The 15,751-nt window shown below is 27.5% G+C and overlaps 1 protein-coding gene across 1 annotated transcript; it reads left to right on the forward strand.

The window, feature by feature from the left end:
* The first annotated feature begins 11,534 nt into the window (after positions 1-11,534).
* LOC117925414 (auxin-responsive protein IAA33) lies at positions 11,535-12,602 on the forward strand. Its single transcript, XM_034844415.1, has 2 exons — positions 11,535-12,005; positions 12,121-12,602. Exons 1-2 carry the CDS (start codon positions 11,578-11,580, stop codon positions 12,197-12,199), a joined length of 507 nt encoding a protein of 168 aa, XP_034700306.1. The 5' UTR covers positions 11,535-11,577; the 3' UTR covers positions 12,200-12,602.
* Positions 12,603-15,751: the final 3,149 nt, after the last annotated feature.

Raw genomic sequence — 15,751 nt, forward strand, 5'->3', positions numbered from 1 at the left:
CAAACTATATTCACTTGTCTTGTGCAAAACTATTGAAATTAAGGGTCTTTTTGGATAGGAATAGGCTGTAATGAAAAATGAGATGTTAATGGAGAATTTTCCATTCACAGAATAAAATGTAGGTTTCAGTAGATTTCGATATCATTTCATTGTGGTGATGGGTTTTTGAGTTTTTACTTCAGATTTGAATACATGACTTGTTTGGTGACGGGGTAAATGCCTGCATATGATTTTTTTCTTTCTTTGGTTTGTGTGTCTTTTAACAAGGTATTTAATTTTCTGTTTGGCCGCTGAGAAAGTTTGAGGAAATGGAAAGAAAATGAAATCTTCAGTTCTTGAGACAACCTCACTGAGTTGAATTCAAGGGTTTTGAATGCTATAAGTGCTCCTTGCCAGCCAACAGAAGTTACTTCAGTAGTATTTCACAGATTAAAAACAGATGAAGGGATATTTGACCAGAAAGGATAAAAATACTTTCTAAATCAATCCTTATTCTTTGAGAAGTATGGACGATGGATCATTTATTAATTTTTTTAAATGGGAAGTCATTTTCATAATCTTATGATCATATGTGTTCCTCATGAATCCATGTTCATAGCCAACCCACCAAAAAAATAATAATAGAAAAAAAAAATCTATATTTATTATCATGAGCATGAATGAACCAAACCTACTTTGGTAGGTGGGAAGTGGATGTTGGCTTGGCTTAGTCATTTTTCATCCTTCTATCAACAACCACCCCCTTCATAAATTGGTGGCAATGGATCAAGGTTGGCCTAAGCCTTCAAACCAAACTCAACTCATCTAATATTTTTGCAAATAAAAAGTTCATACAAATTTAGGTTTTTCATTAGTTAGAATGATTCTTTATTCAAAACCCATTTGATTAAAATTTCTTAATTATAATCATTATTTTTTTCTTTTTCTTTTTTGTACTTGATTCGAGTAATAAAGAGATTAAGACATGAATTTCGAATGAAAAAAAATATTATATTTATATGATATGCATAATTGAGGATATAATTAGGGTAAAATAATTTTAAGTAAAAATAATGAAGAAAAGAAAGGCTAGAAAGGGGAAAATATTGACCTTTTGAGAGGATTTGGTTGGTTTTCTATCTAATAGTTTTTTTTAAAAATAAAAATAAAAATAAAAATTGGTGTACAATAAAAAATGGGCAATTTGGACAAATCCAAAAAGTTGCCAAATCCATGGTCCATGGGGCCAACCGCCAACCACACTTTATTTATCAATTATGAACCTCATGCTGTGAAAGGACACAATCCCATCAGCCAAAAGAAGAAAGACAGGTGGGGTGGGAACCCTCCAAACACCACAAATATTTCAATAATAGGTTGTGTTGGGGGACAACTAAGACACCCCAAATATTTGGCAGCTCATCAGCCACTCAGATTTTTATTAAAAATATTTTTATTTTTTGTCACCATTATCACACCCACTTGTACAGATTTTTATTTTTTAAAAATTTAAATTTTATTCCAATCAATATAATATAGACTGGTTTATATATGCTTTTTAAAAATATTTTTAGTTATAAATATCTTAAGTATATTTTGAATTATGGTATGGATCCACTTAAGATGTGTCATCAAAAATATTTTTATTGATTTATTTATTTAGAATGTATTTTCCACATTTATCATGAGATGTTACATCTTATTTTCATCTATTAATAGTTGTTTTCAATATATAAATGGGAGTGGGTAGGTAATCCATTTGAGAGAAGTAGGTGTGCAGGAGCTTGAGTGTTCAGTTGGAATTTTGGGTCAAAATGGTCTTTCTTTCCTTGGCTAAATAATGCAAAATCTTGATAAAATTTAAAACATTTGTTCATTTTAGGCACCTAAGTATCATGTTGGTATGGTGTTTTTTTTTTTATAAAAAAAATTAATTTTTATCTTCTTTTTTAAGTGAAACCATGTTTTCAAAATGCGGGTTTATAAAAAATTCATTTTAGCTCACTTATTTTTCATTGAAGTTGTAATTTTAAGTACAATTCTTAATTTTATCAAATGCATTGTAAATCCATTTAAAAAATAATTAGAAGTTATATATATATATATATATATGACCAACAACGAGAAAAATAAATACAATAGCTAAATGCTAATGAGTAATATCAATCGGTTATATATTTTGTGTTTGTGGATGGAATCTGTCAAGAAAGGTTAGAATGATAGTTTTTGTTCCTAAGGCACCAAATAAATTATTACTTACATAAGGTTTTGAATATAAGGACTCCAATGGCCTATAAGTCTATTTAAGAAACAATTTCAAATTAAATTATTTAAGTTTAAATCATTCATTAACTTTGTATTTGTTAGGTACCCTTCTAAATTGTTCAAAATTTAGAAGTAAATTTCTCACTTGCAGAAAAAATAATTTATAATTTTTTTTATTTGGTTAAAAATTCCTTAAATTGCTTAGGAATTAGAGTAATGTTTTGCACAATAATCATTCAAATAATATTTATCAAAAATTGATTTAACTATATAATAAATAGATCATTTTCCTTTTATAATGGACCGACATACTAAATTTAGTGCAAAAATGTAAATTTTTAAGGAAAAAGTATGTTCCACACACTCATATGAAAAAATCCATAAAATATCATATTTTATTTCTTAAAATACTGCATAAAAAAAAACATACGAGAAAAAATTATTTCGAGGCAATCAAAATGTTTTTTTAAAAGAAAAAACTGTTTTTGGCAACCATGAAAATTAACCTAGTCAATAAAGCCTGGAAAGAGGAACAACTAGTAATTCAATATGAATTAATTTAATTCAAAATTTGTAAACATAAATAAATATAATTACTTTAAAAAGACACTAGTACTATATTAGGCTCAGGAAAATATTAAGAAAAATGATTTTTATATTTAATTTTATTATAAAAAACAATATGAAAAAATCAAATATAACTGAAATTAATTTAAAATTTATGTATTTTTAAAATATTTAATTTTTATGTAAAAAGGTTTAAATAAATTAAATGAATTTAAAGTAATATATAAGAAAAAAAATATTTATTTTAAATTTATTTTTTATTTTTCTTTTATTGTACTTTTCATTTATCCACCCTATTATTGTTGAAGCATGTAAGAAAAAGGGAAAAGATATACAAATCGGAACGTTTGGGTTAGTCAAGAAAGTTGATTCATTTAATTCACTGCCTAATCTTAACACTAAGGATCATAAAAATAGGGTATTATGATTGAAAATAATACTTAAAAACTTAATGAGAAATAATAAAATGATGTATAAATTAACATTACTATAGAAAATAATGAAATGTTATGAAGAAAGAATATATATATATATATATATGAAATGAGTTTTAAAAAGTATATAAAAGTAATTTATTAATTTTAAATATATATATTTTTTATTTTTTTTCTTTGTTTCATATTCCTTATAGCTATGTTTGGTTTCCAAAAAATTTAAGGGAAAATGTGAAAGAAAGAAAATAAAGTGGAAAATCAAAAGAAAAGAAAAATGAAGGAAAATAAAAAATAGATTTAAAATTAATAAATTAATTTTATATGTTTCTTCAAACTTATTTAACTTAATTTCTTCTTATATATAAAGATTAAATAATCTTAAAATGTATAAATTTCTAACTAATTTTAATTATATATAATTTTTTTAAAAAAATTTATAGTGAAATAAAAAATGAGAAAACTATTTTCCTTTACATGTTTTTTTTTCTTTCCTTGTTACTTTCCAATAACATAACCTATATTTTCTCTTAAATGTTTAGAACAAATTTTTAAAAGCTTAACCTAATTCCCCCCATTTGTCCATCTATGTTCTAAGCCAAAGTTCACTTGCGGCCCTAAAGTCCAAAACAACAAATTGGCCCAATAGGCCAAACCAAAAAATTAACATTCCAAAGGCCCAAACCATAATTTGTTCTTTCTCTTTCAAAGTCGTGATAAATTCCCTAGACCTTTGTTTGGGGAACGGATTTAAAAATAAAAAATAAATAAATAAATCCTTGAAAAGTTTTTGTTTTATTACAAGAATATAATTTCAATCCAAATTATTAACTTGAAATTATAATATTTAAAATTCTAAAATAATCTAATTCATTCATCAATGGTTATGTTTTGATTACTATTCTTTGATTGATCGAAGACCAAAATACATTGCGTAGAAAGTAAAAATATTAAAAATACCCAAAAAAAATCACAAACCCAATTGAATTCCACCTTAGAAAATTCAAAGAAAACGAGCTCCTAATGTTGTCAAATCTCGTAGACATTCCTCTATAAATCTTAAAGCAAAACAAACTTGTATTCTTGCTCTTCTTAGGGAGACGTACAAGTAACCAACTCTCTCCCCATCTTTTTCTTCTTGCTTGGTGGCATATTCAATAGAATCATATGCAAAAAATGAGAAGTTTTAATGATATTCAAAACTCTTTCTTCCGTCTTAAAAACCTGCTAATGTCATGGACTTAAGCATTTTCTAAGCACCAATTTGTGTAAGATATGGTATAAGTCTCCCATGGTAAATCGAAATTTGGTCGCAAAGAAAAATTGGAAAACAATGAGAAATATTTTAATTGCCACACTAACTGTTATTATAGGGCTCATAGATCATAGATCTAAAAAGAGAGGCTTGTGCAATAATCTATCTTGGCTTCTTTCTTTTGGTTATTACCATTACCAATATTAAAATATATATATATATATATATTTATTAAATTCGAATGCAAATTAAATATAAGATGAGAATATGCATGTATTAGAACAAATTAATAAATGAAATTCATATATAGAAATTGTAATGTGCCTTGCCTATTAAAATTTTCTACCAACCATAGACATTTTTTCCTCCTTTTTTTTGGTTTCTAATTGTATTTAAGTAAAGTGGGATAGTTGAGTAGAAAATTGAGAGTCTGTTTGACAGTACTTTTAATGTAAGAAAATGTTTTTGAAAAAAAATTAAGGTTATGTTTGGTTCTTGAAAAATTTAAGAGAAAATGCAAGTAAAAGAAAATAAAGAGGAAAAATATAAGAAAATAAAAAGTGAAAGAAAATAAAAAATAAATTCAGAGTCATTAAATTATTTTTATTTACTATTTTAAACTCATTTCACTTATATAAAGATTAAATAATTTAAATATATATATAATTTTAATTAATTTTAATTATATTTTATTTTATTTGGCATTTTTCATAAGACAACTAAACATGAAAAAATCATTTTTTTTAGTATTTTCTTTTTCTTTCCTTAAGCTATGTTTGGTTCCCAAAAAAATTGAGGAAAAATATAAAGAAAAGTAAAAGGAAAAAAAGAGTAAAGGAAAAAAAATTAAATTAATTTGATTAAAGATTGTCAAGTATATTTCGGTTTTTCACCTCAATTAGTGTCAACAAGGTTAATACCTGTTAAGCGATTGTGATGGTTTATATATTAATTTTTATTGATCGATTGATATATATGAATAACGTAAACTAAATATACCTAACCACCAATAAAATCTTTGAAATTGTATTCTATCATTTTTGTACCATATTTCTAAAATGTCATTATCAAATTTCAAAATAAAAAGAAAAAATGTCAAATAAATCTTTGAAAAATTAGAAACAAAACAAAACCAACAATAGTTATACCTACCATGAAATACAAATAAATACTTGAATAAAAATAAATAAGGTAAGATGATTGAGATGCCTCATTAGACAAAAATAGTTAAAATAATAATTAAGATGAGACCTTGATTATTTAAATCAACGAGAAATCAACATCAAATCCTCTAAAATCAATCAATACTTGTATGCACAACAAATAAAATCAATCAAGATGATGTAAGTTGTCCAATTAGTGGACTTTTGACAATTGTTTCATAAAAACACACACAAATGACAAATTAATCATTCTCATCCGCTAATGACATGATTTTCCAACCATATTTTGCTCGATTTATGCTCTAAAGTAGTCTCCAGCTATTTTAAGAATAACCTTGTTTGTGAGTTAGTTAATTTACTTAGGAGTGATTCTCGTAAAAGTATTTTTAATATTTAGTGGTAATGAAAAAAATGGTTTTGGGTTACCTTTTGAAATGCCCAAAATCACGATAAATTTTGATTGATTGTTTTACTAACAAATTCTCTGTTCTAAGTCGTGAATGAAACTATAAAAATGATAATCACTTTATTTTCATAATACAAGCATCTTAATTTTTATTTTTACGAAGAAAATAGGAAAAATTCAAGAGAAAGGCCTTTATTCAAAAATAGGTTCTTTTATGTTTTTCTTAAATAGTGAGAGTAGGAGATTATTATTATTATTTAATGTTTTATAAAACAAAATTCTATTTGGAAACTTGAAATGTTTTTAAATTGTTTTCTATATTTTTAAAATAATTTTTATATGTAATGCTTTATTTTTAATTATTTTTTATATTTTTGTATAATTATTTTTTAAAATAACTCTTAGTAAACAACTAAAAGATGCCATTAGAAAACACCATGTTTTCTATTTTTAAGTGTAGGACCTCAAATGCTACCATTGGGGATTTTTCTCTTCAAATTGTCTTGGATGATTACTACAATACAAGCTAGGTAGATTCATCAAATTCTTAATGCTAGATTTGATGAAATTGAATAGTTGCATATAGTATGAATCATTGGAAGATAATTTAAGATGAAATGAATGTATGATTCAAATTAATCTCTTGGATTAGATTACCTAATTTGAAGAGAAATTAGATCTAAACCTAAAGCTAAATAAAAAATCGGTTTAGATGAAAATTTAGGTTTTCAATTTAACTTGATGAAAATTAGATCTCAACACCTATTCACCATGGAAATTACTCTCTAGAAAATCCTAACTCTTGAAAATCTCACATCTTATTAATTTTCTTCTCTTTTACACTTCATTTTCATTTCAATTTGATTACATTGCTATCTTGAGATTTTATCATGCAATTTCAAGTAAATTTCACTTGATCACCATCATTTCTTATCATCTCGTTCAAGCCTTGTAGACGATACCTAAATACCACGACAAAATCCGAGCGATCAAACCCTAGCCTTATAGTGTATTCACCCAAGCGCCCATGGTAAATGCAAGGGGAGTTGATGATCGCGGTCAACCCTCCGATCTGTCAACAATCTCCCCCCAGCGATACCCCTGGGGTTTGAACCCGTGACCTCGGCTCTAATACCACTTGTAGGACTTCAGGCGTTACCAACTCTCCTAAAAGCAATTGCTGTTAGGAAATGCGCATACCCTAGCCTTATAGTGCATTCACCCAAGCACCCATGGCAAACACAAGGGGAGTTGATGGACGTGGCCAACCCTCCGATCTGCCAACATTAAGAATAGAAAATTGATTTTTTGGTTATTAAACGTATTTTCTTGTTTTTATTTTTTTAGAAAACAAAAAACTCTTTTTCAAAACAATTACCAAACATCACCTATATTTTTCACAAATTTAATAACTAAAATTGATCCATCTACAAAATAATAATACCATTAGACAATCAACACCTTAAAAGAAATTAATACATTACTTTCCCTTTCTTAATTGCATGTGTTATAAGGGTTGATGTTGTCATATTCAGATTTAAGTTAATATTTTTTGAAAATAATTTGTCTGGCTAGCTCTAAAAGTATGAAATATATGGTTAGTATACAATTTGTGATTAGATAAAAAGTAATAAATAAATTGTGAAAAAGATTTAGTAGAAATGTTAATTTTGATACCATATTTTTTATACTATGGTTTTTAAAGTGTAATTCATTTTATATTTATAAAAATATTTTCTAAAAATTGCTTGAATTTTTTTTTAAAAAATAATTAGTCAAATAAAAATCTACTCCTTTATATGATTTGATTCGAAGTTGAGGAGAGTAAAACCAGTTTCATTTTATTTGAAGTCGAGGAGAGTAAAACTAGCTCCACCCCTCATTAATATTGTTTGCTTTAAACCTAATGCATTATCATAACTTAAAAATTTATTTACTTGGTTAAGAGGAACCTACTACAAATATATTCTAAGAAACTTTTTGCTCTAATTGATATGGGATATTATAAGAACTCCCTATGCTAACTCGACATCATTTTTGTTCCTAATACTATATATGTAATGAACATTTTTTAGCTATATAAACACTTTTTTAAATTGTGATGTTCCAAGATTCAAAGTATATATCTATATGAGAGGCAATGAGTTATTACAAACGGTGTTAAAATCAATCATCAACCTTTGTATGAGACTCTAAGTGAGGTGGTGTTTGTTTTTTTTACTTAATTCTAAATAAAACTTTAATGTTTAATAGTGTTAAATATTATGTTGTTTGTTTTTATAGTATTTTATTTCTATTAAGTATTAAAAAGTAAAAAAAAGATCAATATATTATTTTTTATATTTAAAAAAGGTTACATATTTTGATTTTTTCTATTTAATAAAAAATTTATAATAAGTCACGAAAAAGTAGAAAAGCAAACAACCTAAATTCTAAAAACAAATTGCTTTCAACAAAAAGCCAAAAAAAACAAACACCACTTGAGTGTTTTGAGTAGTCTCATAATTATCTATGATATTACCATGACATTATGTCTGTATAGGGTTAGTGAAAGGAATGAATGTAATATCCTGTATTGGTTTAGGGAAGAAATTTGTAATATTACAGGTGTAATGAACTTGTATTAATCCCACAATTAAAATCATAAGGGTCCTTGAACTTAGAGTAGACATTAGTACACGAGAGGAAATGAGTTAAGAAAAGAAGCTTTCAATCAGGGTTTTTTTAATATGTTACACAATATTTATGTATAATTTTATAATCAATTTTAACAAATAAGGGAGCTGTTCTCCCAACATCTTTAACCTTGGATCGCTTGAAACACCCTTTACTATTAATTGGACAATGATACCTTCTTTGTCACTCAAAATAATACTTCTTAATGTAGACAACTAGCCACTTGCCAAAGCAATTTAAGTCACCCATGATTTATGAACTTATTCAAGTTGGTGAAAAGTCCTATCAATTTATCTCAAACCACTCAATGTTGCTAACCCAAAAGTTGCTCCCATATTTATGATATTGATTTTGTCACCCAATTTTTAGTAGTTAGTATCAAATTGAACTTTGAGATTTGAACCGTTCAAATGTACGAAAAATTTTGAATCTTCAACAAGAGTATAAATATACGAAAACAAGATACAAACATATAAGATTAAGATATATAAAAAAAAAAAAAACTATAATTCAAGATAATAAGACTCAAAGGTATAAAATATCAAGATTTTATTGCATATTTGATATTTTCTCACATAATGGGACTTTTTTAATAATAGTTAAAAACATTCAACAACTTCACATGCATGCGAGCTAATGCCAACCTGCACAATCTTGCGTTTATGGTACCAATTTTGCCAAGACTCAAATCTATAGGTTAGGGTTAGGTTTTTAGGTTATTAGGTTTGAGCCGATCATGTACTCCTCCTATGTGAAAGCTATTTATTACTTGTAATATATGTTTATTAATAGCGATGTTAAAGACACAATACAACCAAAGTCAATTTGAGAAAGGGGAAGATAAATATTAAAAGATTACTTCTAGGTAAGTGAGGAAAAAATAGTCCTATTAATTTAATTTTCCTTTTTTATATCTTTTTATTTTCTTTCTTTTAAACTTTGGGAGAATCATATAAAAAATTATAAAAGGTAAGAAAAATATATTGATTGAAAATGTAATGAAAAGAAAGATAAAATATAGGGTAATTTAGAATTAGTTTGATAATGATTTTGGAAAATAGTTATCGGAATTTAGGTTTTGACAACATATCTTAAAAACATTTTTCAATTTTTTTAATAATAAAATTTTTGGAATTTAAATGTGAAAACTTATTATTTATAAATTATTATATAACTATGAAAAATATGAATTTTTTTTAAAAAATATTCTTTATAATACTCCACAAATAACAAAAATATTGACTTATTTGGAAATAGGTTTTTAAAACATATTTATATTCTCTAAAACAAAAATACAGAAAAGATATTTAATAACAAATAACAGTTATCTATTTTCTCTTCTTAATAACAAAAAAAATATTTTCAGATAACATCTTTAAATTATTTTTTATTATTTTTAATTTATTTAAAAATATTAAAAATATGTTAAAACATTTTAGGTTTCATTGTATAAAAATTGGAGAACGATTTTTAAAAATTATTTTTTTAAATTCTTTTAGAAAACAGTTACCAATATGGGCATTGAAATTTGTTTTAAAAAAAATCACCTAATTATATATTTTAACGTTTTTTAAATAATTTTTTTGGGAAATATTAATAATAAATTGAAATTGGAAAGAACCTAAAGAGTAGGGCAGGGTGTAATGCATGAATAAATGCAAATGGTGTAACGGCTGTATACAGTTGGGAGGTTCATCATCCTCCATAGTACGGCAACTTTGCTACCGCTAGATCAAAATAATAAAAAAATTCAGCGTTGACCTTGAAGTGATCTAGAACCTTTAGTGACACAGCACCATGGCCGACCATGCTGTGTCAGAGCTGGTGATACCACCTCATGCGAGATACCAAGCAAAAAGACCAAAATAGGTTATACACATGGGGGTGTGATTGTAATTTCAAAATAAATAGATAAAAAATTGGAGACGATGACGTGGCGCACCCGACCGAGTGAGGGTCAAACTCGCGAGGCGTTCGGCGACCGCAGCGCCCATGCATTTCAATTTACAATGTTTTTTTTTATTATTTTAATTTTAATTTTTTAAACTTTCAAATTTTTTTAATACTTTTAAATTTTAATTTATATTTTCAGCTTCCTTTTCCTTCACGCAATTACTCACCATCCCCATAAATATTAATAAAAAATATAATAAAAATAATACAAATGCAAAATAAATAAATAAATAAGAGGCTCTTTTGCTGTTGCAAGAAAACATACTCAGTTGCTTGTAGCCAGTTGTTGACTCTGTCTCTGTGTTTTCATTTAATATTTTATTTGATTATTAGCTATTAAATAAAATTATTTTATATATTTTTAAATATATTTCAAAAATAATTTTTATAAATTATATTTTATTTTTAATCCTTCTCCATATTTACATAATAATTTTTAAAAAACAACAAAAAGATGTCATAAAAAAATATGATGGTTTTCTGTTTTTAAAAATAATAAACTGTTTTCTAATTTTTTTTGTTAATGGTGCTTTCCAAACCTTATTTTCCTTATTTTCAAATAATAAGGAAGCTGAAAACATAAATTAAAATTTAAAAAGGAAAAATTTGTTTCGATACCAAAAGATCGAGTTGTTATTTTATTAAAAGTATTTAAAATAATTAATATTTCATGTATTTTTGATTAAAAATATTATTTTTAAGCATGAAATTAATATAAGTGCGTGGAAAGTGGGTATTTTCCAAAATTGTGATTCCCATTTCCCACACATGTTTGGTGAACCCCACCAAAAGGACCAAACTAGCTATGAGTATTTTGATTTTCAGTGTTTATAAGTCGAAGCAAATCCTCTTTCACTTTCCTCAGCCAAATTCTCCTCCACAATGAACACCTTTCGCTTCCAACATCAAACCCAGGACTCCTTCGATTCAAGAAGATGGTCTCAAAACCACCGTCCCTCTTCCGCCGGCTTCTACGCCAGGCGGGCCGCAGCGCCTCCGCAGCCCTCTTCTTCTTCCATCCAAACCTTCCCACGCCTCGCGGACGATGACCTCGTCGCCGCCGTGGTGCCGCCGGTTACCGTCGTGCTCGAGGGCCGCTCGATCTGCCACCGCATCAGCCTCCACAGCCACGCCAGCTACCAGAGCCTCGCCAGGGCTCTCCGCCAGATGTTCGTCGACGGCAGCAGCGCCGACGTCGGCGCTGCTGGAGGCGACCACGAGCTCGATCTATCCAACGCTGTTCCCGGCCACCTCATTGCCTACGAGGACATGGAAAACGATCTTCTCCTCGCCGGCGACCTTAATTGGAAGTACGTAACAATAACAGTCACCTTTTCCTAAACCCTCTTAAGACTTCAAACAAGAAAACTAATTTTCCCGATTATAAAATCCATTATCTAACAACTTTACGTTTTTATGATTCAGAGATTTTGTGCGCGTTGCCAAAAGAATTCGGATTTTGCCGGCGAAGAGGAATTCAAGGAAGGGAAGAGGAGGGGTATAGGCAGCTGTCTGAGCTAGGAAGGTGATGGTGGTGGTGGTGGTGGTGGAAGAAGAGGAAGTTATAAACTTACAACGAATCTAAAACAAGAAAAGTGGGCATTTATTTGTGTAAAGTTTTTGGTTGTATCACTATTCCTTGTACGATGAAGAAAGATGAAACATTTCTTGGCTTCTGTTTTTTATTATTTCTATCTAATCATCCTCTACTAGTGTTGATGTAAGATGATTTTTTGTGAAGACAATATGAAGATCAAGATTATTGCAAAAGTTGAGGTGATGAATAGAGCTATGAAAAGTACTGAAAGGATTATATATATATATTGAATATCATCAATCTCATTATGTATCATGTTATTTTCTCAATATCTTAATAAAAAGATGAGTGATAGGTACTTTTTTTTTTTTTTTTCTTTTTCATGCATGCATGCTCTAATTTTTGCATTTTTATAAATGGGAAACTTTCAATTACTTGATAACTTTTGATGTTGGGAAATTTTCTCCAAGCACTAATTGATTGGAGAGAAATCAAACGATATGTTGGAGAGTCTTAGGAAGAGATAGATTCTTGAATGGTCTAATGATGCAACAAGATGTGTTTGTAGCAACAATCTAAGACAGCAAAATAATCATTTTGTAGATCCTTTGAAAAGTTTTATCAATTGTCTTATTGTTGGAATATCCATTTAGGTCTGTTAGGTTCTTGTGTAGACTTAGATAAAGCGTATGATGTACGCAACAATGATAAAGAAAACGTATTAATTGTTTTTTGTTCTAGGTATAGACAACGATTTGATATGAAAGATCTAAAAGAAGGAAACTACATTTAAAGTCAATTTTTTGCCAAATTGCAAGAATAGAATGATAAGGTGTAAGTGAGACTTGTAATACATATTTTGAAAAGAAAGGTCTTTTGATCACCATAAAGACATGAAATTCTTTCTTTCTCTTTTAAGAATCAATATGCTATAAAACACTTGATGGAAGGAGGAGATGCGGGAAATCCCTCGATATTGGGCTAATTGGAAAACCTTATGTATATAAGCTAATTTATGCACTAGACCAATATATTTATCATGTAGTTGGCATGACAATTAGATATCAATTTAATTTAGACCTAGATCATGGATTCTTGGAAAACATACTTTGAAATATTTGAGAAAAACTAGAAATCATATGTTTATTTAAGAGATGAGATCAAGAACTTGGTTAGAGGTAGAGACATGGTATGGCTCAAGAACTTTGCTTTCAAGCTTGGAATGATCTCATATTGAACTTAATGGCCATCTTATCATGGAGATAACATAATTTAAAGATACGAAATAATTATGCTAAGATGGTATTCGTGAAAATCTTATTGATGATTTCAATAAGGAAATTTTTTTTATATCAATCACATATCATATATAAAGTCAAAATCAAACCTTGAAAAATGTAACTAAATGTGAACGATTGACTAAAGGTAACAAAAAAATGAAATTTTTTTGCTAGGTGACCTTCTATGATTGGGTGACATTATTTGTGTGGTACCAACAATAAGATATAAATTTAAATAAAAATTAAAATTTAGAAATATGCATCAAATTTTTGTTTTATAAAACATGAGATGATATATGAATGAAGACCGACCTCTTGTATGTTAAAAGGACTATTAATTAATAAGATGTCGAAGTTTGTGATGAATGACAACTAAGGGAAGAATAGACATGAAAACTCATAGGTTTGTGGACCCTTTGGTAAATGGTATTGGTTTAAGGGCATGGGCCCTATTTTAGGTGGTGTTGGCTAAGGCATGAGTTTATTGTCTCTTAATGTGCATACCTTGCAACTAAGTCAAGTGACAAAGAAATGTGGTCCTCCTTTTCTTCCTTGCTAGACTCTACTCTTAATTACAATCATTTATTGTTTGACATTTAATCTCTTTTCTTCTATGCTATATCATAGAAAAGAATGGTGGGTCCTTTGAGGTCATTTTGAATCAGTCTTTTTGCAAGAAAATATGGTTTTAAAGTTAAATAACAACTTTTATTTATATATATAATAACAGTGATTAACTATTTTCAAATTTATAGTAATTTATGAGATGTTAAGTAGAAAAATTATCTTTTGAAGAGACGATTTAAAATACAATAATTAGAAAATTATTTTCGAATTTATAATAATTTATTAGATATAAAACAAAAATGCGTTTTTTAAAAAAAATAACTTTAGAGGGTGTTTAGTATATGAGAATAGGGAATGGAAACTGAATATTTTGTTTTCATTTCTATTTTTTTGTAAATGAAAATAAATTTAATGATTCAATTTCTAGTATTTGGATAAATGTAGGAATTCAAAATTAGAATGATTATTTGTTTCTATTATAATATTTGATAATAATAATAAGAATGCGAATGAAAAATAAATAAATTGATAATAATATTTTTAAAATTTAAAAAAAATAAATTTTGAGAGTTTTTTTTATACTAAATAATAAGATTAAAAAAATAATCTTATTATAGGATGAAGAGGCACCAGAGTTTAATAAATGAAATCTAAGGATAAAATAATAATTTTAGTTTATTTTAATTTTTTTTTATAAGGTGAATGAATCAAAATATTATCTACTTAGGATTTGATTTCTATCAGAATCATTTTTTATTTTATTTCTATCTTCATAAATTTTATCCAAACATCATAATGAAGAAGAGAAAGAATGATATATTTATTCTGACTCCTCGTAACTACGTAACACACACCCTTTTTAGTATAATATAATTATACTTATGGAGTCTTTTAGAGATGATTTCCTACACGGTGTTTCACAAGCTATCATAAATTTGAAAATAATTATGTAAGTCTTGTACATCCCAAATTATTATTGTAAATATTTCATTCAATAAGACCAATAACACCAGTGTACAACCAAGAAATGCCTCTTAAGGGAGAGCAGCTCCAACAGCCAAGTGGGTGGGTGTACACCCTCCGAATGTGTCCACTTCATCCACTCATCATTAATACAAGTCTACCAACCTCTCTTTTTAGAACCCTATAGCATCAATGTTGTACAAGAAAATTTAAAAATTCTACTATGTGATCACTCTTTGTACATATATATGATGTCATTAGGTGGAAAATAATGCAAACCATTGAAAATTTCATTCACAAATTGGCCACCACTTCACATTAAAAAAAACAATTGCGTAGGGTTGTTAATCAACAGTTCAAGATGTGGACATATGATATAACTCCTAGATATTGATGGTGTGGGAAGTGATCCAACCACCATTTGAGACCAATTCTTGAGGACATGATCCAAGTAGAATTGATGAAGAACCCTCACTTGGTTTAATTTTTTTTAAAAAAAATGTATAGAATGTTAAATCTACGTTGGATAACTGGTTTCAACAATAGTTTTTGGAAAACTATTTTTTAATGTTTTTTAGAATAAAAGTCTGTTTGAAAATTTAAAATATTTTTAATGTGTTTTAAACTTTTAAACATTTTACATGCTTTTTTTTTTTTTAATAGTAATAAAAAATAAAAAGTAAAAACAATTAAAAGATGTTTTATGGTT

The sequence above is a fragment of the Vitis riparia genome, chromosome 11, assembly GCF_004353265.1.
Source record: "Vitis riparia cultivar Riparia Gloire de Montpellier isolate 1030 chromosome 11, EGFV_Vit.rip_1.0, whole genome shotgun sequence".
NCBI lineage: Eukaryota > Viridiplantae > Streptophyta > Magnoliopsida > Vitales > Vitaceae > Vitis > Vitis riparia.